The sequence below is a fragment of the Anomaloglossus baeobatrachus genome, chromosome 5 (assembly GCF_048569485.1).
Source record: "Anomaloglossus baeobatrachus isolate aAnoBae1 chromosome 5, aAnoBae1.hap1, whole genome shotgun sequence".
Taxonomy (NCBI): domain Eukaryota; kingdom Metazoa; phylum Chordata; class Amphibia; order Anura; family Aromobatidae; genus Anomaloglossus; species Anomaloglossus baeobatrachus.
In genome coordinates, this window is record NC_134357.1 from 308,870,696 (window position 1) to 308,897,399 (window position 26,704).

The 26,704-nt window shown below is 44.3% G+C and overlaps 1 protein-coding gene and 1 long non-coding RNA gene across 2 annotated transcripts in view; one reads left to right on the top strand and one right to left on the bottom strand.

Annotated features, from left to right (window-relative positions):
• Nucleotides 1-12,567, top strand: part of LOC142311352 (lysosomal alpha-glucosidase-like) — a 153,709-nt gene extending 141,142 nt beyond the window's left edge. Inside the window, exons 17-20 of the mRNA XM_075349698.1 lie at nt 6,928-7,026; nt 9,147-9,311; nt 9,407-9,559; nt 11,759-12,567. Of these exons, the coding sequence (XP_075205813.1) occupies nt 6,928-7,026; nt 9,147-9,311; nt 9,407-9,559; nt 11,759-11,821 (480 nt within the window). The 3' untranslated portion in view covers nt 11,822-12,567. The remainder of the gene's footprint in view (nt 1-6,927; nt 7,027-9,146; nt 9,312-9,406; nt 9,560-11,758) is intronic.
• Nucleotides 1,291-26,704, bottom strand: part of LOC142311357 (uncharacterized) — a 41,586-nt gene continuing 16,172 nt past the window's right edge. The window contains exons 2-3 of the long non-coding RNA XR_012754260.1: nt 18,305-18,488; nt 1,291-1,568 (exon numbers count right to left, since the gene is read on the bottom strand). This is a non-coding gene — a long non-coding RNA (uncharacterized LOC142311357). The remainder of the gene's footprint in view (nt 1,569-18,304; nt 18,489-26,704) is intronic.

The following is a 26,704-nucleotide window of genomic DNA, read 5'->3' on the forward strand; positions in this document are numbered from 1 at the left end:
CACACATTGCACAAAACATACCTCCCCCCAAAACACACCACACACAAACCGCGCAACACACACACAACGCTACAGACACACAGCGCTCCACAAACAACACAACACACGCAACACACATACAACACCGCTCTCACCCCCCGTCACACCCAGACAACACCCAGAACATGTACAGCGCCTACACAAACACTTGGTAACTACAGACAACAACATCTCTCTCTATATATATATATATATATAAAACAAAAATCATACATGAACTACACAATACGTAAATTCTAGAATACCCGATGCGTAGAATCGGGCCACCTTCTAGTATAATATAATCTTCTACTAGTATTATTGATTCCCCATGCTTTTGGTCTGTTTTTATGGATAATACTAATCATCATCTCGTTCTTTCAACATTGACTGTGTACTTCTAGAATATATTTGACGTACTGTTATATTGTGACTATTGATGGATTTTTACCATCTCCTGTAGCCCTCTAGAGACTACTAATTGAATGCGTGCACTGCTTTACCTTGTGAGGCATGCGTACTTGCATTTTTCTCCCACGGTCTGAACTCAGTGGAAGTTTGCACTTGAGTCACCCTGCGGGACATGCGCACTCTCTCTTTTTCCCACGCGCTCTGCTGTAGTTCCCGCTCCTGAGCTTTTAATACAATACAGACTTTGCAATTTATTGCTATTTACTTCCCCTATGGATTTATTGATCCTGTGACAACTTTTTTCCCCAAAATTTTATTATAAAGTTTTCCTTTTAATAAAGATTTTTAATGTTGTTAATTTGTAACTATAATATTTTTTCCAGTCTTCGCGTATATTAATATTGTTTTTAATGATCCTCTGGATCATTTTAATTGAATTTGGTATACGCTCTGGTACATACGGTCTCAATTTTACTATTTGGTAGTGCACATTTTTTATAGAAAACTATTTATGCTTTTACACGTAATATGCACATCACCCAACACGTTTAATAGAACTGTTTATGTGGCGCTCATCACTCAGAGGGTATATACCCCGTTTAAGTTTCTGTTCACTACAGGTGTTCGAATCATGTTCTGGAGACTTAATCAAGTCTGCTAGCTGTCGTATATATATTTTTTCTTTCTTGGTTCTTCTTTCTTTGTTCTTGGATCTTCTCACAAAATCAGTGACAGCAATCATCACTAAAACGAAGGCTTGATGTTTAATGGATTCTTACCACCCATCAAAAGGTTTTAGTCCTTTCTAACACACACACATAAGCACATGTTTTTATTTTTGTTTTATTTTTCTTCATTGTTTTCTTTACACATTCTTCAATTTTTTTATTTTATAAATCGCATATAAGCTTTATTTTGTATAATCATATGTTAATGTCAAGTGTATGTAAATTTGATAGATCATTGAGATTTTGCTATGTCATGCAGATTGAAGGACTGGCCGCTGATTTTTTTTCTCTCAGTAGGTGGTCCTCTTGTTTCACCAGATGTGTATATATATCTGTCATCTTCGTCTATGCTATGCTTTTTGTTGATGTACTGGTCCTGAGGAAGAGGTTTTCACCTCGAAACGCGTAGACCTATGGAATAAAAAAGTTTAATCATCATCAACATTTCTACATCTTCCTTTGGCTGATGCGCGGCGTTAACTCCTTCTCTACTCCATTTTGTATACTCATCCACGTAGGACTGCAGCAGACGCCATTATCTCATGCGTACCAGTGGTTGTGACTTTCATAACTGATTCAGGTGAGTGTGTATTTCTGATATACCGCACTTGTCCATCTGGTAATACACTATCAGCGCTCCTTATTTTTAGATTTGTCTGACTGGTTGTATACAGACTGCTATACACACCCTCTACCCTCTGTTTCAGTGTCTCTGATTGATTGCACACCAGTTTGCTGTATTGTAGTGTAAAAAGAAATAAATAAAAATTAAAAAAATGGCACAGGGTCCCCCACTATTTTGCAAACAAGCAAAAAAAAAAACGCAGCAGCTGGGGCTGCTATGAGGCTGGCAAGGGGCCAATATCCATGATGATTCTAAGGCTGGACTCACATGAACACAAACGTATGTAAAAATGGTCCCTTTCTCATCCAGTAGAGTAGAAGATTTTTTTCTCACTTGTCATCTGTGTGCTCTCAGTCTGCAATCTATTTTTTTTTCTTTTTTTCTCAGCAGGTTTTAGTCATTTACAGTCCTTTACAGGAGCATTTACAGTCTTCTCTGCTACATGATAGAATTGCATCCATAAAAACGGACGTCACTAGGATGGTCCATGTCTTCTCCGTGTGACGTCTGTTTTTTTTTCTCGCACCCATTGACTTGTATTGGCGAGTCTCGTACATTTTCAGGATACAATCGCAGCATGTTGCGACTTTTCTCGCATCCAGAATCTGGATGCGAGAAAAGCTGACTAACTTCTCTGCCTCATTGACTTACATTAGTCAGAGGGCAATGCTAGATTTTCTCGCATTGCACTCATCCGATTCATACGCTCATGTGAGCGTATCTTAATCCTGATAGTATCAGCCCTCAGCTGTCAGCTTTACCTTGACTGGTTATGAAAAATAGGGGTACCCTATGTCTTAAATAAATAAAAAATTGAAAAAATGATGTGGGTCCCCCCATTTTTAATAACCATTCAAGATAAAGTGGACAGCTGAGGGCCGGTATTTTTACTGTGGGAAGAGCCATGGATATTTGGACCTTTCCAGCCTAAAAATATCAGTCTGTAGCCGCCCAAGAGTTAGCACATCCATTAGATGCATCAATTCTGGAGCTTTACCCAGCTCATCCCAGTTGCCCTGGTGTGGTGGCAATCAGGGTAATATATAGGGTTAATGCTAGATGTGATTTGTCAAAAATCACACCTGCCATCAAGCCCTAGGTTAGTTATGGGGAGTTGTCTATGAGATACCCCCATTACTAACCTTGTAAGTCAAAAGAAATAAACACAAACACAAAACAATCCTTCTTATTTGAAATAAGAAGCACAGACGTCAGTCAGGTCACCTGCAGTCACAGCTGGAGGCTTCCATGGTACCAACTGTGACCGCAGGTGAACTCACTGCTGGACTGCTCTGTCACCATGTCATGTAATCCGACTTTTTGGCAACAAGTTCACCTGCGGTCACAGTTCACATAGAGGATACCATGGGAACCACCAGCTCTATTTCTGATAACCAGCCACGGTAAAGTAGGGGCGTTTTACCAGCACAATTTTTCAAGAATAGGTTGGGCGCCTACTTAATTTTTTAATTTTTTTTTCAAGTGGTTTGCCTGCTAACTACAGCCATGCCAATACTTGACATGGCTGTGATGGGCCGGAAGGGCCCACACTGGAAAATCTTTCTGATTAGCTGCTCTGAAGCCTTTTAACAAGATTTATTTGGATGACAAACAGGAACTGGACGTACAGTTAAATGTCCGTGTTAGAGTCTGAGACCTGGACACTCAGTGTTTGGTACGAATCCCAAAGTTTAAAGTTTGGGTTAGCTCATCCCTAGTCGCCACCTAGAACCTCCACCATTAGAGGAATAGGAGCTCACTGTTCTACAAGGTAAAGAGGACTCTGGCATTCAGATGACTGAATCAAATGGCCGCTGTTTGGATATGTCATTAATATTTGTGGTGGGTAAATCCTGTAACAATAATTACATTGAAGATTTTTTCTTAAATGGTGATTAACCATTTTCTTGTGAAGATAATATTTTCAGTCTATAATAAATCTACTAGCCTAATTATTGCGTAAAATGTTATGAGAAAACTATAAAAATACCTTTTGATAAGATTCCCTTAATGTAGGCTACATGTCATAAGAAACCTCAGGTTTGAAGAAGTTACAGTACAAATGTCGATATCAGTCCGTGGAGGATTGACTTTGGCTCGGTTTCATGTGAATTTGAACACTTTGAGATTTGATTCAAGGTTCGCAAAAAATAAACTTGCTATTTCCCACACTTCTGAAGCATTAGAGAGCAGAATCATAAAGAAATCAGAAAATGTCCTATTTTAATTAAATTTTATGTTAAACATTAAAAAACAATTTTCCATGTCAAACAAAATTCTGAAGTCTTGAAGTTTTCACTCTGGTCACAAAGTCTAATTTTTAGGCTGATTTATTTTAAGATGTTATCTCCTTATCATCATAGGCAGGATTACAAGAAAGGTAAGACCTGCACTCCTCTACATGGAGTAAGAGAAAATGTCGAATAAAAAATGCATAAGCATTCTTACGGTATGTGCGAAAAACGCACCCTCTGGCAGAAAAATGCACCTCTGACCGAATAAAAGCCTCAAAAAACGCATGTGTTTTCGGTGTATTGTTGCCACGCTTTGGTGCATTTTTGTCCCTGCGTTTTTTAACATTGTCGGTGGCAAAACACAGGGAAAGACGCAGAAAAGAAGTGACATGCTGCTTCTTTTTTCTGCAACCAAAACTGCAGGTAAAAAAGAAGCAACATGCGCACAGCCATTCGAATCTCTCATAGACTTTACTGGGGAATATAGCGAATAACCGCATGGGCAAAAACATACCCAAAAACGCCCCGAAATGCGGCAAAAACGCATGCTTTTTTAATGCATTTTTCGTCCAAAGGTGTGTTTTTCTGCCAGAGGGTGAATTTTTCGCTGAAGAAACAAAACTGCAGTGTGCGCACATACCCTTAGTGCGTTTCTTCTGCAGAAATCCACTGATAGAACACGTAAATGGAAAATAGACCCAAAAGGTGTGTTCACATTTTCTCACTTTTCCAAAGTGGTCCAGCTTCCTTCTTTTGATGGTCAACTTATGAAGATTGTCAATACAGACCAGCGTCATAATCGTGTCACTGGCCTGAACTGTGTGCTGTCGTATGATGCAAGCGGAGGCATCCCTCATAAACTGCAGAGGTGGCCAATAACTTGAGCAATGAGCAGTCAACCCTAGAAATAACACTACCTTCGTTCTTGAGAAGGAGTATCATTAACAAAAAGTAAATAGCAAAGTTGTTTGTTTTTACACAGGTAAAATGTATCTTTGTACTGTGTTAGCGAAGAGATAGAAAAAATAATGTTTAAAAGAACTGAGAGTCCTCAGTGGTTGATACCTTTTAGTGGCTAACTGACAACATGGTAATAGCAAGCTTTTGAGATTACTCAAGTCTCTTCATCAGGCATGGTATACATTGGTTAGGCTGCTTTCACACTACGTCTTTTTAACATGCGTCCTGAACGTTTTTTTAACGCAGAAACGGATCCAGTGCAAATGCGTTTTCATTTCAATGCATTTGCCATGGACTCGCGTTAACATGCGTTCACCTGCGTTTGCGTGCGTTATAGTGAAGATCCAGCGACTTGCAGTTTTTTAACATCTTTCAAAAACGCTACTTGTAGCGTTTTTGAGCTGCGTCCAACTTCTGCAAATTGCTGGATCCTGACTAAACAGCACGCAAACGCATGTGAACGCTGGCATGCTGATAGGTAGGATCCTGCTTGCTCTACTGAGCATGCCCAGAAGCCAGCCTCCGTGATCAGTCTATCTCTCTCCTCCCTCTGTCTCTCTCCCCCTCTCTCTCCTCCCTCTCTCTCTGTCTCTCCCCCTCCCTCTCCCCCACCTGAGAGCTGCGGACACTCGTAACCAAGGTAAATATCGGGTAACCACTTATCTTAGTTACCCGATGTTTACGTTGGTAACGTGTGCAGGCAGCCGGCTCATAGCAGCTGCAGACGCTTGTAACCAAAGTAAATATCGGGTATCCAAGCATGTATACCCGATGTTTACCTTGGTTACGAGCCTCGCAGCTGTCAGATGCCGGCTCCCAGTCTGGCACGTTTAGTTCCCCTCACTCCCGATCACATGACTCCAATGCCCGCCCCTAAACATCCAGTGACAGGATCCTGCAAAATAAGACATGCGTTTGCATGCATTTTTTGCTGTAAAAGCAGGATCCGCTTTTGCAGCAAAAAAACGTTCAGGACGCATGTTAAAAAGACGTAGTGTGAAAGCAGCCTTACCATGCCTGATAAAGAGAACTCACTAGTCTGGAAAGCTTGCTATTTATTACCATCTTTTCAGTTAGGGTCAGTACACACGGCGAGTAATACGGAGCGAATGGAATGCGATAAAAAAAAAAATCGCATTCCACTCGGACAAATATTGCTCTGTGGCAGCTCCCATGATCGATTTTTTTTTTTTGTCAGCCCTAATGGGACCGAGAAACCAATCGCAGCATGCTGCGAGTGGAATGCGATCCCGTTTCACTCCTTTTCTCACCATTCAAGTCTATGGGGGCGAGAGAAATATCGCATTGCACTCGCATTACAGTGGAGTGCAATGTGATTCTTGCATCATCCGGCAACGGAGGAGATAGGGAGATAAATCCCTCCCTCCCCTCCACAGCTGTGGTCTGATTGCAGGATTGGACCACAGTCGCATGACCCTCGTCTCCAGCTGTGCTGCGAGCGTGAGCCAAGTGTCATGTGAGTGATCGCACTAATCCCTGTGTGGCTTCAGCTTTAGCCATTAAAAGGCATCAACCACTGAGGACTCTCAGTTCATTTAAACATTTTTGTTTTTACAAGCACATTGCTATTTTATCCATTAAACAAGATGAGACAGAAGGTGGCAGCCTCCATAACAATGCATAGAAAATAAAAACATTAAAAACATATTTTGTTTTACTGGCTGCTTTTACTAATCAAAAATATATCTGTTACATTCTTTTTAAATAAAAATGTTATATATTTTTTAATTGTAGTCTAGAGATTAATAAATTGATTGTCAGGACCCTTGTCCAGTAACCACAGTGATTGCCGGATGGGAGCCCTCGGAACCCCTTACTACAAGGCAGAATTATCTGATTAGTGAATTTATGGCCTCAACTTCACCAAAGTCAAATAACTTTAGATTTTCTTCCACTGTTAATTTTCTCTTGATACTTCTTTGTTGTACAGGCTTCTGCGATTGAAAGTAATGGAGAATGGTTTACTCTTTCAGCACCTTTGGACACCATAAATACACATATTAGAGGTGGCTACATTATACCCTCACAGGTAAGAAGAAGCCTCACACAATCCCTAGCATTCCTGATAATCCATATCTCTCATTTGTTCCCTACAATCTGTTTCAGATATTTTCACATATTTGTGTGACAGGTGATACGCACAGAATTATACTTTCTTACAGCATTATCAGCCACTATTTTTTTTAAATCCAAAATTATTTGCTCCTTTCTCAATGTAGACTTGGTACCACCTGTCCCTGTTCAGTTAATGAGAAAATCCCACTTGTAGCTATTACTTTTAAAGGGAAATTGAAGCCTAAACAAGTTTTCACCTATTGTCATGAATGTGATCAGAATCAGAAGGTCGCAGATCCTCCTTAGTGCCTGCTTGTCATTTACTCGGGTTGGAGGTTTTTTAATTCCATCTGGTGCTGAAGGGGTTATGGTTTCTTATTATCTTGCTGCAATCTAAAAGTTATCTTAGCTGCATCCACTCCCTTATGCTAATAAGTATCCACTCCTCAATCCACCCTATGCGAGCTATAGTTAATATCTATGCTGTCCACTTTGAAGAGGCCTGTCTCTTGAGAAACTGAGTGTCACGTTGTGACTATCGGGATTCCACCAAACACCAGGAAACCCGTGAAGGTCACCACCACATATAAGGGTACATCAGGGACACTGAAACAATCGTGGGCCTTGATGCTAGGGAGAAAGGCGATGGGACACCTCCTGCATTCACCTGAGGCTGTACCCTAAACTCCCTAACCTCCCTATATGGGTTCTTTCACACAATCACTGAGCAGGATTCCTAGTCCCTCACTAACCCTGAACTTACCCCTGACTAGTGAGATGGCTGGCGAAAGTCCCACTGCTGCAATAGTAAACATGAGGAAAGATCAACTAACAGAGGAATACACAAAAGGATAAACACCAATTTCTTGACTGCAGTAAAACACCAGGACTGCAACATACATCCCAACAGATGGGCTCCAGCAGCAGCAAGGCTGCAGAGGCTACTAGAGCAACCTTCCTCCTCAGTGGCAAGTATACAAATGTGGATTCCGTATAAACAGCATCATCTGATGGTGCATGGGACCATTTAAAGGTGATGGGTGTGGTCACAAACTGGATGCACATAAGGAGGAGTAATCAGACGCTGCTAGCCAAGATAACTGACAAACCTTTGGTGCACCAAATGAAAAGAAAACACTTTTAATATCTAGAGTACCACAAGGCAAATTGAGACTCTGGACCCAAACCTATCACTAGTCTTCTAATAACAGGAGACATTCGTGACCCTGAGGTATCGCTTCAGTTGCAGCTGAGAAGTTCCTGCTGGAGAAGCCGTGGAGTGTTATTAGTTGTTACTTTCTGCACCTGTTTGTCTTACCTTCCTTCTGTTGTCTTATTGCAGTGGCGACACTAGCGCCTTGCTGGCCTTCTTTAGTCAGGGGAAGTTCAGGGCCAGGGATTAGACATGTGATAGCACATGGAGTAAGGACCCATCTAGGAATGTTAGGGAGTGCAGGGATCAGCCTCAGGTGAGTGTTAGGAGGTGACACCTCTTCCCTCTCGCAAGCAACATGGCCTTCTGTTGTATTGCTTCCTTGGTTATCCCATTATGTTGCACCTCTCGCCGGGAGTCCTCTGACTCCTAGCGTAATGTCTTTCTAGCAGATAGGTGATACCAGTTAGTCTGGTGTCAATCCCACCATTGGGTCCCTCACTGATTGCCAGAGTTGTGGACTTCATCCCTCATTTCCAGCTATTTCTGCTATAGCCACATAAACATGGCCAGGGAGTGAGGAATGCAGAGGCAGGTCACAACAATTACGAAGATAGTCATTACTATTTTTTGGGGCTTTTTTGCCAATGATTTCTACAGGGTAAAACTGCATATATGAAAATTATGGCAGCATCAGCTATAAATACAGTCCTGTTGGGTGCCATGTAATAGACATTATTGGGGTTACTTTTATGAACCATACAATTTTCTTTCGCTTATTATCATTTTATTTCTGCTTTTAAAAACTGAACATAAAAGTTCAGTTGCACCAAAATCTCGATATGTGCCAATGCAACGTTTTTGCATGCTCTGTTGTAGGGGTTCCCATTTACCCTGGAAAATATCTTATCCATAACTTAAACTCTATATTTAATCCACAGGAGCCAGGAATGACTACAGAAGAAACACGCAAGAACAGTCTATTTCTGTTCGTAGCACTTACAGCAAATGGCGTTGCTAAAGGAGATCTATACTGGGATGATGGAGACAGTTTAGACACACATAAGAAGGGAGATTATAGCATAATTCTTTTCATGGCACAAAATGTGAGATATATATTTTTACAATTGTTTAATGGAAAATTAACTCATTCTAGTGTTACATGATTTTTGTTATTTTTAAACTCTTTTCTAAACCACAGAATATTCTTAAAAATGAAGTGATACAAATAAAACCTGAAGCAGAAAACCTGAAGCTGAAGGATGTAGCAGTGTTTGGTGTACCAGTTGTTCCTACAAAGGTTCTGGTTAATTGTGCTGCCAATGAGAATTTCAAGTACATCCCAAAGACAAAGGTATTTATTTTACTGGTCAAGAACATGTGACTGTAAATTTCTAAACCAGCAAGCTTCCCCAACCAAGCAGGGTCCAGTCAATCATTGATTTGATTTGACTTTAATTTTCAGCTAGTTAAAGGGAACCTGCCACCAGATTTTGCGACTATAAGCTGCGGCCACAACCACTGAGCTCTTATATACAGCATTCCAGAATACTGTATATAAAAAGACCAGGCCGCTCTGTATACCATAAAAAACACTTTTATTATGCTCACCAGGGGGCGGTCAGATGGGTGTCGCTGCTGTCCGGTCCGGTGCTGCCTCTCTGCTGAGATCTCAGTCCTTCTACCCAGCTCAGTGTGGATGACATGTTCTACGTCATCCACACAGGCAGAGATTACGGTCCTGCGCAGGCTCACTTTGATCTGCCCTGCTGAGGGCAGATCAAAGTACTGTAATGTGCAGGCGCCAAGAAAGGTTACAGGCCGCCCACGCATGCGCACTAAAATACTTTGATCAGCTCTGAGCAGGGCAGATCAAAGTGCGCCTGTACAGGACCTCAGTGCCAGTCATTGTGGATGATGTAGGACGCGACATGCACATAGGCTTCAGAAGAAGGAAGATGGCGATTGCCACAGAGAGGAAGCATCGGACCGGAGAGCAGTGACACCCATCAGACCGGACCGCTCCCTAGGTGAATATAATAAAACTGTTTTTTACGTTCTACACAGTGGCCTGGGCTCTTATATACAGTTCTATAATGATGTATATAAGAGCTTACTGGTGGTGGTCGCAGCTTATAGTCGCCGATCTGTTGACCCTTTCCCATTAATTCAGTAAATAATTTTTACCCAGCTGCAGAATGTTGTTCCCAGTGAAATCTATCAGAGCTTGTCTAATTATGCCACTGTGTAGTCCTTATCTCAGTTCTCCTATACAATTATTTTAAATGATTTATGACCAAATGAGAACCAAATACAATTTTATTTTGGTCGTATAATCTTAGAAGATTGTTCTGTTGCTTAGATATAAGGACATCATATGAGATCTGTGTTGGACATCATTCTGCAGCTGGCTATTCACTGTTGAACATACTGTAGAAGCTGAAGTACAGTAGCTATATAAAGCTGCATTTGTAATACTACTCAACTGCTTTATAGCCTAAATACATGGATTTATAGAAAAAGTACCCAAATCTGTTAAGGCTCCATGAAATAGGGCCGCTTTATACGCTGCGACCTCGCTAGCAATTGCTAGCGATGTCGAGCGAGATAACACCTGCCCCCGTCATACGGCTGATATGTGGTGATCGCTGCCGTAGCGAACATTATCACTACGGAAGCGTCACACACACATACCTGTTCAGCGACGTCGCTGTGACTGCCGAACAATCCCTCCTTCAAGGGGGAGGTGCATTCGGCGTCCCCGCGACGTCACTAAGTGGCCGGCCAATAGAAACGGAGGGGCGGAGATGAGCGGGACGTAACATCCCGCCCACCTCCTTCCTTCATCATTGCCGGCGGACGCAGGTAAGGTGAGGTTCCTCGTTCCAGCGGTGTCACACATACCGATGTGTGCTGCTGCAGGAACGACGAACAACATCGTACTGGCAGCTGCAACGATAATTGAGAATGGACCCCCATGTCACCGATGAGCGATTTTGAACGTTTTTGCAACGATTCAAAATCGCTCATAGGTGTCACACGCAACAACATCGCTAACGCGGCCGGATGTGCGTCACAAATTCCGTGACCCCAATGACATCGCTTTAGCGATGTCATAGCGTGTAAAGCGGCCCATACAGTATATTAACTCTGATTGTCACTGTATGGAGCTTACAGTGGTTTCACAGTAAAAATATTTTCCCCTAAAAGCATAACTTTTTGGAAAGGAAATTCCACAATATGGTATTTGATGCAAATTTTCTTCAGTTTGATTCAGAATTGGACAAAAAACTCCACATGGTCCAATATGAAGCCAAGGGCTTACAAAAGACTAGGGGTACCATATTACAGCTCTGTACAACTTTCAGGTTGGGCAGATCCTTAATGCACTAGTGTACAGTATATATATGTCTACATTTGTTGGATCTATTCTTGGACATTACAGATATTACATTTTATTTGCCCTTTATAGAATTTAAAGTGTTATCCTGATGCTATCTTAGTAATAAGTATTCATATAATACATCTTGCATTCTTGCTTGTTTTTATACAGCTTCTGAAGATTGGGAATCTTTCTTTACTGGTGGGAAAAAAGTTTGAAATCAAATGGTCTTGAGTAACCTTGAAGATGTGCTTGAAGATAGCTAAAATAAAAACCTAAAGTACTGATGGATATACTTATTTCAATTTTGTTTATTATCTTTATATATCTTTAACACATAAAACTCATTAATTTCCAGAATGTATTTAATTGTGGTACATGTCAAGTGGACAGCACACAGATGTCATACGGATGTCATATGTGTGCTCTACTTGGCTTTCACGGACCTATTGACTCGTGTGGCTTGTGATACATGCTGACGGGAAAAAAACTGAGATTATGATGATTATGCTTGTGAATGTGTCTCTGGTAAGTGTGAAAACAAATGGGTTTTCTGTGGATCTAATATTGCAGGAAAGGTAATCAATATCAAATCGAAGGAGATTTGACACCCTCAAGCTCACCAATCAGCTGTTAGTGGCTCCGGTGGGAATCTGATTTCTGAAATCTCATGCACATGCTGCTTATTTATTCTTTTGTGGATTTGAACCATCAAAGCATTCTTTTCAAACTTAAGCATGTCAATTCTTTCATCGCTTTTGCAGCGTTTTTCATGTGTCCAAATGAATGTGAAAAAAATGTAAGTTTGAAAATGTTTCTTCTTACATAAAACAGCTAGAGATAGGATTGTTGTAACTGGAATTCCCTTTTGCAGTTAAAATAAATCTTCATGAAACATATTTTGGGGCATTTATAACTTTTAGTTGGATTAATCTTGAATAATTAAAATGTAGCACTGCCATTTCAATAATACCTGAAATAAAAATGTGTATATTTTATGTAACTATTTATTTCAGTCTTATTTATAGTAAATTATATTGGCATTTCATTTTACAATTATTGAAGTTTTTTAACTTTCATCTTTTATATTTAATTTCTATGCAAAGAACGTAAGCAATGCAAGTGACAGATATGAAAAGTTTCAGTATACAGTAAAAAGATACTTTGGAATGAAAGCTAATTAGTCTGGATTCCTCCTCAAAGTGGGACATATGGGAGAAATTGAAAAATGATTTCAATTTACTGACCTATGAGCTGAAACTATTTTGCAAAAGAGAGAGTGATGGACGTAGTTGGAGATTCTACATCGACTTTTATTCCATTAAGATCACTGACCCATAGCAGGAGTTTTATCTCTCTCCAGAACATGGACTAGATAGTGGCTAACAGATATAAATTAACCCTCAAACCTAGAAAAGAAAAATTGCCTATACTTAACCATACCTAGTTTCCTGATCTTTATGTTATCTTTAGCATGTAGACCAGGGGTCTCAAACTCAGCTGGGTATGAGACGCACATAGAAAAAAAAAATTCTGGGGCCACATTCTTTGCAGGACAAAGTGACATTTTTAATGATTCCATATTTTTTTTCTATACACCTTTGGATCACTTTTTTTGATTATTTTTTGCTTATTACAATAAGCCCACACTTTATTGTTAACCCTTTCACGACCGGCCGATTTTTCGCTTTCCGTTTTTTTTTTTCGCCATTCTTTTTCTGAGAGACGTAACTTTTTTATTTTTCAGTCAATATGGTCATGTGAGGGCTCATTTTTTGCGGAACGAGCTGTACTTTTAAATGAAACCATCAGTTTTACCATATTGTGTACTAGAAAATGGCAAAAAAATTCCAAATGCTGAAAAATTGCAAAAAAAGTGCGATAGCACTATAGTTTTTGAGATATTTTATTCACTGTGTTCACTATATGGTAAAACTGATGTGTGGGTGTGATGCCTCAGGTCAGTGCGAGTTCGTAGACATCAAACATGTATAGGTTTACTTTTATATAAGGGGTTAAAAAAAAATCGGAAGTTTGTCCGAAAAAAGTGGCGCACGTTTTACGCCATATTCCGTGACCCGTAGCGTTCTCATTTTTCGGGATCTTAGGCTCAATGACGGCTTATTTTTTGCGTCTCGAGCTGACGTTTTTACCGGTACCATTTTTGCGCAGATGCTACGTTTTGATCGCCTCTTATTGCATTTTGCGCAAAAGTTGTGGCGACAAAAAAACGTCGTTTTGGCGTTTGGAATTTTTTTGCCGCTACGCCGTTTACTGATCAGATTAATTGATTTTATATTTTGATAGATCGGGCGTTTCTGAACGCGGCGATACCAAATGTGTGTATATTTTTTATTTTTTTAACCCTTTAATTTTCAATGGGGCGAATGGGGGGTGATTTGAACTTTTAGGTTTTTTTGTTTTTTTTAAATTTTTTAAAACTTATTTTTTTACTTTTTTTTTTTATTTTACTAGTCCCCCTAGGGGGCTATTGCGATCAGCATTCCGATCGCTCTGCAGTATCTGCTGATCACAGCTGGAAGGCTGTAAACAGCAGATACGCTGCCTTTCTCTTTTGCTGTGCCCCGGGCACAGCGAAAGTGAAACCAATTCATGTGTAGTACAGGAGTCATCACATGACCCTGTACTACCATGACAACTATCGGGAGTCACGTGATCGCGTCACGTGACTTCCGGTTTCGGCGGTAAGTAAAACTTTACCGCGATTGCGCTTATAATGGCGCTGTCATGTATTGACAGCGCCATTATAAGGGGTTAATCGGCACGAGCAGATAACGATTCTGCTCGTGCCTAGCAGGCACACATCTCAGCTGTGAAAATCAGCTGAGATGTGCGCCGATCGCGGCATGCTGCCGCCGGAGGACCGCGGGCAGTAAGATTATGTCATTTAGGACGTAATTTTACGGCCCGCGGTCGTTAAGGGGTTAAGTTAAGTTTATATCTAAAAAGCATTTTTAATGGCAAAAAAAGTGTCATGCTTTATTTTGAATTCTTTACATTTTATCCCCTTCTTGCAATCTTGTTTTACAATTAGCAGCATGATATAGTAATCTTAGCCAACATCTTGTAGTACTGTCCCCCATCCTTGTGCCCTGTAGTAATGTGCCCATCCTTGTCCACTGTAGTAATATCTCCCATCATTGTCCCCTGTAGTAATGTGCCCCATCCTTGTACCCTGTAGTAATGTGCCCCATCCTTGTAGTATTGCGCCCATCCTTATGCCCTGTAGTATTGTCTCATCCTTGTAGTATTGTTCCTATCATTGTGCCCTGTAGTATTGTGCTCATCCTTCTGCCCTGTAGTATTTTGCCCATTCTTGTGCCTTGTAGTAATGTGCCCCATCCTTGTACCCTGTAGTAATGTCTCCAATCCTTGTGCCCTGTAGTATTGTGCTCATCCTTGTAGTATTGTGCTCATCCTTGTAGTATTGTGCTCATCCTTGTAGTATTGTGCCTATCCTTGTAGTATTGTGCCCATCCTTGTAGTATTGTGCCCATCCTTGTAGTATTGTGCCTATCCTTGTAGTATTGTGCCTATCCTTGTAGTATTGTGCTCATCCTTGTAGTATTGTGCCTATCCTTGTAGTATTGTGTCCATCCTTGTAGTATTGTGCCTATTCTTGTAGTATTGTGTCCATTCTTGTGTCCTGTAGTATTGTGCCTATCCTTATAGTATTATGCCCATCCTTGCAGTATTGTGCCCATCCTTGGAGTATTATGCCAATCCTTGTAGTATTGTGCCCATTCTTGTGTCCTGTAGTATTGTGCTCATCCTTGTAGTATTGGGCCCAGCCTTGTAGTATTGTGCCCATCCTTGTAGCATTGTGCCCATTCTTGTGTCCTGTAGTATTGTGCCAATCCTTGTAATATGCCTATCCTTGTACCCATTCTTGTGTCCTGTAGTATTGTGCCCATCCTTGTAGTATTATGCCTATCTTTGTAGTATTGTGTCCATTCTTGTGTCCTGTAGTATTGTGCCCATCCTTATAGTATTGTCCTTTAGTAATGTCCTCATCCATGTCCCCTATTATGCCGTGCTTCACAAATGCAAAAAAAAAAAATCTTCTCACTTTTCCTCCATTCCCTCAGGGTTGCATTCCCAAGATCAATGTTTGCAGCATTTTGGAGGCAGACTGTTTTCGCTGCGCCCAAATCGCTGCAATGTACAGTACAAGCATAGTGGATGGGATTTCCAGAAATCCACTGTGCGTGTGCGGCCCGCAGCAAAAACTGACCTGTGGTACAGTTTTCAGGGGCCGCAGCATATCAGTTATTGAGGAGTCGCATGCGTCCTCCGTATGGAGAACACAGTGAGGAGACCGCAGCACTCCAAACCCTGCGGATGATTCTCGCGGCCCTGCAGGTCAGGCCCCGCTGTGTCCAGGTTGCAGCATGTCTTGATCGTGGGAACGTACCTTACCTACTTGTTGACGATCGCAGCTCTATGCTGCCATCAGCCAATCAGATGTAAGGTGGTGATGTTATACAGCGACGTTACCTCCTTATATCTGGTTGGCCGCGTCAGCCATTGGAATAATGCACAAAGCTCCTCTGCGCGGCACCGCAAATAATTAAATTGTAGAAAAGCCCTCTACCGAAATCGTCACAGGGTCTGCGGGCCACAACAAACAGCTTCAGGGGCCACATGTGGCCTGCAGACTGCGTGTTTGAGACTGCGTATTTGCTGTAGAGTAAAACTGTTTGCAGACGACTTCAGCTGTATTTGATTCCTCAAAACTACAAATTACAGCATAAACAGTAATAAAAAAAAATTACACAGTGGAAAGTAAAAGGAAGCCTATCGGACTGTTCAGAATGGCTGGGCAGCAGAACACACTCTAGGATTCCTCTGCAACAACGGTATCAACATAGCTAGAGTTAGATTTTGAACTTATGGAAGCCATCTATAAACAGAACCTTTCCATCCTGAAATGCTATTTACCTGCCTTATAGAAGCATGGAGAAAATGAACACATCCTAGATGCAGCCACTCACTTCTAGCCATCGGGGTGGTGCAGAGAGCGATTACAGCCATCATTCACTATGCAGTGAGCATGGCAATAATCCCTCCCCCTGGAACTTGATTGACAGCCTGCTCTGCAGCTTGTGTGCACAGCAGGCTGTCAATTAAAGTGCAGGGAAGTAAGTACAGCTGCACTAACCCCGTTAAATCAGTTCTCCTACTTTGAACCACTGGGTGGCCACCACCTCACATGTGTCTGCAAATGGAGATTCTGATAGGTTTCATAATATAAGTCATTTGGCAAAGCCTTTCAAAGGGGCAAAATTGACTTTTACGATTGCTACATCCACTAAGTATTGCTATAGTTTTTGTCCTCTTCCACTCCAAAAAGGCTATTTGGATATTTAGACATAGCATAGGATGACTTACATAGCATGCAAACTAGATGCTCTCCAATAGGAGAAATATTAACCCTTACACACCCCATCTTATTTTATTTGTTTTATTGACAACTAGTAAGGAAAAAGAGAGATTAGATCCCGTGATCCCAACGTATTGTTACCCCTCTATAAATCACTTGTAAGGCCACATCTAGAATATGGGATCCAGTTTTTGGCTCCACATTTTAAAAAGGATATTCAGAAGTTAGTTCATAGGCGTGTAACTAGACTACTACAAGGAATGGAAGGCCTCCCATATGATAAGTGGTTGGAAATATTAGATATGTTTAGCTTAGAAAAAAGACGTCTCAGAGGAGATCTCATTTATATGTATAAATACATGTTTGGTCAATATAAAGGACTGGCACGTGACTTATTTCTTCCAAAGACAATAGGAAGGACCAGGGGGCACTCACTGTGAGTGGACGAAAAGCGATTCCGACAGCTAAATAGGAAAGGGTTCTTTACAGTTAGAGCAGTCAGACTGTGGAATGCCCTACCACAAGAGGTAGTAATGGCAGATACTATAACAGCTTTTAAAAAAGGGCTGGATGATCTCCTCAGTACACAAAACAATGTCAGTTTTAAATGATTTAGTGACAAAATACATCATTGGTGGGGGAAGGTTGGACTAGATGGACCTAGGTCTTTTTTCAATCTATGTAGCTATATTACTTTGTAGGGCATAAGATATTATGATTCATGGTATATCCGATAACAACATATGGCAAGTTGAGTCACATATGAAATTACATTTAGTAAAATGAAAATGAGAAATTAGAGTTCTTGCACAGTGGCTACTTCCGTCAATCTTCCTCACTCAATAATAAGCACATGTACTATTGATGCAGCAGAAATATGACTATTATAGGAGCAGAGTAAAACAAAAAGCAATATCATAAACATAAAACCTAAAGCATAAGATGTCTAAACATAAAACAGAAAATAAGCTGCCAGAGCTAAACCATTACATTATACTTCTCAGTGTTGTCTACAACTACGCTTATAGATGAGATCAGTTCGCTAGGAACATAGGAATATTCCTGTAAGGTGCTGCCATGTTTCTTCCTCAAGTATACCAAACAGGCAAATTTTAGATCAGTAGGAATGGGGATTAAAGATGAATAAACCCATGGATGAAAAATCGGGTTCTGCAGCCAAACTTGACCTGAACACTGAACCTCATAGAAGTCTAAGGGACCAGAACTTATGTGTTATAAAATGGTGTTAGCAAGGGCTAGAGGGGGCTGCAAAAGAAAGAAAATAAGGAATAAAGGAGGAAAAGTATACTTACTGACCATCCCTGTGGCTGTAACACTGCTTCTGGGTCCAAGGATTAGCTCTCATGATTCATGAATATTCACTGCTTCCCCTGACCACCATCAGTACCGGTGTCTGTGATTGGTTGTAGTCAGACCGTGCCTCCACCCTTTGTGACTACGTCTGTGACTGGTTGGAATCACATGCTGTCTGCATCCCTATAGAGGTGTAAAAATAAATTTAAAAAATTATGTAGGTTCCCCCCGTATATTGATACAGAGTGCAAATAACATATGGCTATAGGCTGCAGCCTCCAACCGTGTGCTTATCTTGGCTATATATTTAAATACAAGGGAACCCATGCAGCTTTTTAAAATTATTTAAATAAATATTTTTAAAAAACAACGTGCAATTTTGATACCCAGCCAAGATAAAGCCAACAGCTGGCAGGCTGGTATTCACAGAAAAATGCACCTAAACTGCATTTTTTTTGCCAGGAGATGTGTGACGCCCTGGATTAGCCAGGTAGTCACAGGTAGGCCCTTGCATAACACCTGTCCCCCTAATAAGGTAACAGCAACCAACCACACAAAACCTAGTCACCTCCCTCAGGGCTCAATGGACACACCAGGGGGCGGAGCCAGGCAGTTGGCCACGCCCAACGAGGAGTCCAGAGGGCCTGAGGCAGGAAACTGTAGTGCAGTCAGTCTGGAGCAGCTGGTAGTGACAGGAGTGAAGGAGAGTGCAGCAGGCCTGTGGTGACAGGTCTGCCACAGTCTGACAGGTGTGAGGGTCGTAGCCCGCACACCTTGGCTAGGAGACAGTCGGTGTCCTGGCCTGCAGGAGCCAGGAAGACGGCCAGGTGGAACCGTAAGGCACCGGGACAGGGTAGTGGCCCGCTGGTACCGAATTGGGGAACCAACTGGAAACCGGAGCACCAGGGGGGTACTCAGACCCAGAACGAGGCCCAGAAGCCACTGGACCACGTTGAATTCACTGATTGAGGTCTGGACCTTAGGTCCTTTCCCGTCCCAAGACCCGAAAGAAGGCAACAGTCCACCGAGGGGGATAGAAAGCCACCGCACAGGCAGAGAGATCCCACGGGCCAGCGCCTACGGGCAAACGGACTCCTCCGACACATATATAGACGGGGAGCGGACTCCCGTTGCTGAAGCATAGGCAGTCAACACGAACATAAAGAGGTGCAGAAGAAAGACCAGGACCACCAACCCGGGTGGGGGACAAGACGCAGCCGGCTGCGGGCACCGACCATCATCAATTTGGTTTACCAGAGACTTGCGTGTATCAATAATCGTGAGTATAACAGTGCCATCCAGCCGCGCACTGCCCTGCACCGCACAGCCACGACACACTTCCCAAACGGGTCCCGGGGCAACCATCCTTGCCCACGGAGGGGTTAACATCTTGCTGCATGACCATTTCCCCCGGGTGCCCCGTAATCGCAGCGGTGGTGTCTACACCTTCACCACGTCCCGTGGGTGGCGTCATGAACTCAAAACACGGCTCCAGCCGTACACCTACCTAACCACCCCCATCGAGATCGCCAGCAACCCCTTGCAGAGCGACGTGGTCCGGAGGTGCTCGAGCCACCCACCAAACGAGCCCGGATCCGAGCGGGTCGGCTGCGGCCAAGCGCAGGGCTGTACAGATGCATTTGGTGCTGAAATTTAAACACCAAGTTCTTGCACCAAATTTACATCTTCTGGCAAAAAACTAATCAAAACGCGATGCGGTTTTGATGCTGTTTTTTTGCCAGCAGATGCAGACTTGGTGCAGGTCTTTGGTATATAAATTCCAGCACCAAATCTGCATCTCTTGGCAAAAAAAACTGGGGTTTTGGTGCCTTTTTCTGCCACGAGGTGCAAACTTGGTGCACCTCCTAGCCCTGACATAAAACAGCACCGAAATTGGATCAAAGCTGCAGTTTTTGTGTGGTGTTATGCCAAGAGATTCAGATTTGGTATTGGAATTTATACACCATGTTTCTGCACCAAACCTGCATCTCCTGGCAAAAACCACACAAAACTACATCGCTTTTTGATACGTTTTTCTGCCAGAAGATGCAGAATTGGTGCAGGAATTTGGTGTATAAATTTCAGCACCAAATCTGCATCTGAAGGCAAAAAAAAACACGGTCTTCTGCCAGGAGTTTCAGGTCTCATTGATTGCAATGAGTTCACCTCAGGTGAGGTCACTGAGTTCAATGAGTTCACCTGAGGTGAGTTTATCTGCAGTCACAGGTGGGATACCGTGGAAACCTTTGGCTTTGATGGCAGGAAAACTTAGTGATGTCATCACTCACAGCTGCGGCTCAGTCAGTGTCTGCCTGAAGCTGCAGTGGGCAGTCATGTTCTCTAATGTGTCCATGTGCTGCGACTTCAGTATGTAGCAGAGCTGTGATCGTGATGGGACATCGTGGTGTGGATTAAGTGGGGCCGGGGTGTTTTGGGGGTTAATAAATTGGAGAAATAGTTTTTTTTTTTTAAATAAACAATTGTTGTGTTTGTGTTTCTTTTTTCTTTTTACTTAAGTGATTAATAATGGGAGGGTCTCACAGACCCCTCCCTATTACTAATCCAAGGTTTAATGGCAGTTGTGATTTTTGCCAAATGATAGCTGCCATTAACCCCTGATACTACCCCAACTGCCACCGCACCATTGCAATCGAGATGAGCCAGGTAAAGTGCAGGAATTGTTGCATCTAATAGATGCAACAATTCTTGGGGGCTGCGACTACTACTATTTAACATCTGTGTTTAGGTCCGTGACTCGGACACCTGGTGTTTGGTACAAACTTTGAACTTTACAGTTTGTGTTCGCTCATCCCAAGTGAGAGTAATAATGGCTCTGCCCGGTCCACTCTGGACTCTGCCCCATGGACTTTGCTGCCACTCCCAGAGCCAATGTTGGGGGAGGGTAGTCTGTCACACTAGGTACGGGGAAGTAGCAAGTGAATGGTGAAAGGAAAGGAAAAGGGGAGATAGTGACTCCTGACTAAACCTACCACTGGGCCTTGGGGTCCCTCACCTCTCTAGACAGGTTCTGCACCTATGCAACAAGCCGGATACCCGACTCTTGGTATCCCTTGTGCTTGGCCCTAAATAGGAAACGGATGGTATGAGCTCTTCGTCAAACCCACTAAACACTAAAGAAGATAACAAGAAGGACATACAGGGAAAAAGCGCATCAACTAATTATCCAATGATGACTCACATAGAAGTTCATCAAAGTTACAGCAACAACACCACCACAGATTAGAGCAAACCACCTGCTTGCATCCAGAGCTTGAATGAACTGAATTGTCGCGGGCGGAGGGGTTGGGAACGCCGCTCGCCTGGGAATCGCTGGCGCTTGGGTCCGGTGCTTTTGCTCCTCGGTGGCTCGAGCACGGGGCCGGACCCGGGGCTCGAGCAGCGCCTCCTCGCCCACGAGTGAAAGGGGAGTTGGTGACGGGATGTTGGTTGTGACGCCACCCACGGGGTTGTGGTGATGGTGGGCACCACCGCTGCTGGTGACGGGGGTTCCCGGGAGCGATGGCAGAGAGCAGCTGAGGTGTTGGCCCCTCTGTGGGTAGGGGCTGTTGGTCCCGGGGCCCCGATTGGGGAGTAGTGAAGAGGGGATAGGTGCAGGTGCCGATGCGGGGAGGCAGCGTGGACGCAGGGGCAGTGTTACGGTGCAGCGCGGTGCCGGATGGCACTGGTGTACTCACTCAGGTAGTCAAGAACAGAGTCTCTGGTAAACCAAACGGCTGGATGGACGGGGCCCGCAGTCGGCTGCGGTGTCTTCACTCTCCCCGGACGGGTTGATGGAGGCTGTCATTCCCTGCACCTATGTGTAAGTGTTTGACCCCTATGGATTCCCACGGGTGGTCCGCTCCTCGGCTTGTACATGTTGGAAGAGCCCGTTTTGCCCGCAGGCGCTGGTCCTTGGATCTCTGGCCCTTGGCGGTGGCTCTTACCCGGACGGGTTGGGTTGTTGCCTTCTGACGGGACTTGGTTGGGAATGAACCCCTGAGGTCCAGACCACAATCAGAGAATTTGACCTTTACGGCGGCTTCCGAGCCTAGTCGGGGTCTGAGTACCCTGCCTTGGTGCTTGGCTTCAATCCGCTCCCCGGTTCGGTACCGGCAAGCCACCGCCCGACCCCGGTCCCACAGTTACGCAGACCTCCACCAACTCCTGCAGACGGCCACCACCGTCTGCCGACCTTGCTGATGGTGCCTGGGCTCCAACCCAGACACACACAGTCTCTGCTCCTTTCACTTCCACCTCTCCACTTCACTTCACTCCACAACTCAACTCTGAACTGAACTAAACTGCTTTTCCCGCCTCCAGGCCTGTGAACTCCTCGGTGGGTGGGGCCAACCGCCTGGCACTGCCCCACCTGGTGTGGACATCAGACCCTGGAGGGAGGCAACAAGGGTTTTGTTTGACTGGTGTTCCTAACCTGGGGGGGGGGGTGTATGTGATGTTATTCTGTGACCCCTGGGGTCCAGGGAGTCACAGAATCACCAGCACAAGTCCAGGGAAAATGAGAGTATTTAAACCCAAGGGGAAATCCGGATGATAAGCAGCTGAAGGGAAGAGGAGTTACCTAGTACACTGAATAATGAGAGTAGGAACAATAGAAAGTAAGGGAGCATTTTGTGCAGCCAAATGCTGTGACCTTCTTTTGTCAGACACTACAGTACTGTCTGTCAGCTGTCATACACCAATGACATTGTCACTCTCCTCAAGACTGAGGACAGGTGGACTATTGTTGAAGGGAAGTGGGGAGAGGAAAACGATGGCCTGATGTGTCTACCAGGTCCATGGTTTGAGAATTTTGCCCTTTTACAAGGAAGATTATAGATTAACGCCCCGCATCACCATATAGGTGCTCTGGAGAAAAATATAGTAATCTCAAGGAGGAACTCCGGCACACTACCCCAAGGGGAGGAAAAGAACAAGAAAGAAAGAAAACAAAAAAAGGAAAACAACGCCCTTGCAGTCAAATAAATTTTATTGGTGTACAAGAAGAAAAAATGGTCAATCTGACATATTGATCAGTCTGAAAAATATGACGTTTCTGCCTATTCGGCTTTCATCAGACAGGGCTATATAACTATAAGTAAAACAAAAAGACACCAATTATTACAGATAAATATCTGTGGAAAATAACCCAAAACATATCTCATATCATAGGGAGAAATATCATAAATAAATATATCAAAAATCATGCAGGGCACAAAATGAAAATATTTAATATATGGAGAATTCCATTATAAGAGTATTCATTGTCCACCCGGACAATCCAAACAAACAAAATGAGGAATGTGAGTGAATTCAGTGCATGAAATGACCAATCTAAGTGTCTAGGACAGTGAAATTTATACCTTAATTGGATCTCTTATAGTAAAGGTGAGTAGTACCCGGGGGCGGGCAGCCAGACGGTTCTCAACCAACCGTTACTTGGTTGGGATGGAGCCACAATAAAGATAGCTAATTTAAGAATAGACAAGATCATGTAAGAATATGAAGAAAGAGTATGCCAGTCAAAAATATGACAATACACAGAATGCAGGACTCACTCGGTTGGTTGAGAAATGTGTTCTTAAATATATATGTGTGATATATATATATAGTATATATATATATATATATATGTACCGCCCGGGGCGCGGCCGGTTGCCGAGCCGCTCGGATCCGTGCTCGTCGGTGGGTGGCTCGAGCTCCTCATGGACCCGGGGGTCACGTCGCTCTGAAAGGGGTTTGGCGCTACATGTAGGGACTTCGGTGGGGAGGTCCACGGCCGGAGCCGCGGTTGTTTGTAGGGGGATTTGAGTTTGTGACGCCACCCACAGGTTGTGGTGAATGAGATGGACACCACCGCTGCCGTTGACTAGGCTCCAAGGGACGGTGTTGCGCAGCTTGGTGTTGACCCCTCCGTGGGTAGGGGGATGATGGTCCTGGGGGCCCGAGGGAAGGTGCTGAGGCAGGGAAATGGATGAGCGCTGGGGTGTTGGTGCGGTGCGGTGCGCGGCCCGGAGGCACTGTTGTACTCACTATTACAAAAACGCTGGAGTCTCTGGTAAACCAAACAAGATGGTGAACGGTGCCCGCAGCCGCCTGCAGTTTTCCCCTTAACAGGTTGGTGGTTTTCGCCTTTCTCCTGCACCTTACTTATGTTGAAAACGTCGACTCCTGTGCCTGAGCAATGGTAGTCCGTTCCCCGGCTTGGTATGTGCCGGGAGAGCCCTCTTTGCCCGCAGACACTGGCCCCTCGCGTCTCTATGCCTGGGCGGTGGCGTTACCCTAATGGTTGGGCTGTTGTCTTCAGTCGGGTCTTAGGTGAGATAGGTCCTAAAGTCCAGTCCTCAATCAATTGATTTGACTCAGCCCGGTTGTTTCTGGGCCTTGTACTGGGTTTGAGTACCCCTACTGGTGCTCCGGTTTCCAATCGGTTCCCCGGTTCGGTACTGGCGGGCCACCGCCCGTCCCCGGTCCCTACGGTTCCACTGGCTGTAATCCCAGCTCCTGCAGGCGGCCATCACCGTCTGGCCTCTTTGCCAGAGGTGACTGGGCTCCAACCCAGACACCTGTGTAGACCATGGCAGACCTAGGCACAGGTCTGCCCTTGAACTTCACTCCACTCCACTTCACTGTCAAGACTAGACTAGACTACTGTTTTTCCCGCCTCGGGGCCTGTGAACTCCTCGGTGAACGGAACCAACCGCCTGGCTTTGCCCCCCTGGTGTGAACATCAAACCCGGAGGGAGGTGACAAAGGTTTTGTAGTTTGGCTGCTGTCACCTTACTAAGGGGGGGGGGCGTGTGTGTGTATGGGACTACCTGTGACAACCTGGCTAGTCCAGGGCGTCACATTCCCCCTTGGTTTAATGCAGACCGTCTGCGGGCTGCCCGTCCACTATCGGTTTATTTTGTTGCTTTGTAACTGGAAAAGATTAAAACATATTTACAAATATAATAATTTTTGTACAAACTTCAAGGATATTTTTAAATCTTCCCTTACGGGAGGCACACTCTTAAACGTTGCAAAAATATAACATTTTTATTAATATGGGACCGGGACCGGGTCCTTCTGTTTGCCCACCCAAACAAACCTAGCCTTGATGCTGCCCCTAAGAAATGGGCACCACCCCTTTTCCCCAGTCCAGGAATGGGCCTAGGTTTGCTTTACGGGACGGGTACAGGATTCCACACCTGTTTGTCTCTCAGGGGCCCCACGTCCAGGGGACCCCTGACCCAGAGGATCGCCACCAGTTGCAGTGGTGACAGGGCCTCGGCCATCACTTTCCCGCAGGCCCTCCTGCTCCTCCTCATCCAGTCTGCCTCTCCGGAGGTTGTGAAACGGGACAGGCCGGTCAAGGGATTATTTACAAACCCAGTTTTTGGGTGGCCTGCAAATTCTCGGCCTTGTCTCTTTTTTTCAAAAACGGGGCAAAGCAAAGTCCCAACGGGGATGGGCAGTATGGTCCTAACGGGGACTGTGTTCAACTTGGCAGCCGGGATCCGCTGCCTTTAACCTTCATGTCAATCAGGTGAAAGTCTCGGATGATTAGTGCTCACTCATTCAGCTATTTACACAATCAACATGTGGTACCCCTAGATGGCAGTCTCCCTGTACCTAAGCGGGGGCCTACCTAGGTTGGGGCGTGTGGACCTCCTGGGCCCAGTGCTGTGAGGGGGAGGCAATTGCACAGAGGGAACGACCGGTCCCTCTTCCCGTATATCAGGTATAGCTGGTAGAGACCTACGAGGGCGTAGTATAGGTGCATCCCTGGGTGCTTGTTCAGGTGGCTCGCTAGCGGGCGTCTCCGTCTCTATTTCTTCCACGGGTTGTGGGAACATTATTACGGGAACAATTACTGCGCCATTCTGCATAGGCCAGTCTGCCGGGAAGTCACCCATCACGGTATGAATCGCCTCTTTCTTCTGTTCCCCGCTCGGCACGGGAACCGGAGCCTCATCTACCAGTCTCAAGGGATCCGGGCATCTCTTCAGGTGGTCCCTGGAAACAGTAGCTGTGGTCTTCCCCTGGTCGCGACTGATCAAATAATTCTTCTCGTTTTCCCATTCAGTAGGCTGTATGACGTATGGGGTCCTTTCCCACTGGTCGTTGAGCTTATGCGTCCTTCTCTTATGTTTCAGCACCACATCCCCGGGTTCAAAGGGGGCAGCCGGAGCCCGCTTGTTGAAGCGCTGTGCCTGCTTTTCTCGGCTCTGGCGCAGATTCCTCTCCACATACTCCTGGATCCGTCGGTACTGCGTCATCCCAGTTGTTAGTGGAGGGAATGGCTTCGGGCGCTTCTATGTCCATTTCTAGATCCACTTGCAGCCGTCCCAGTCGGGCTCTCATCAGGTACGCAGGCGTGCACTTGGTGGAACTGCAGGGGATGCTATTGTACATGTCCA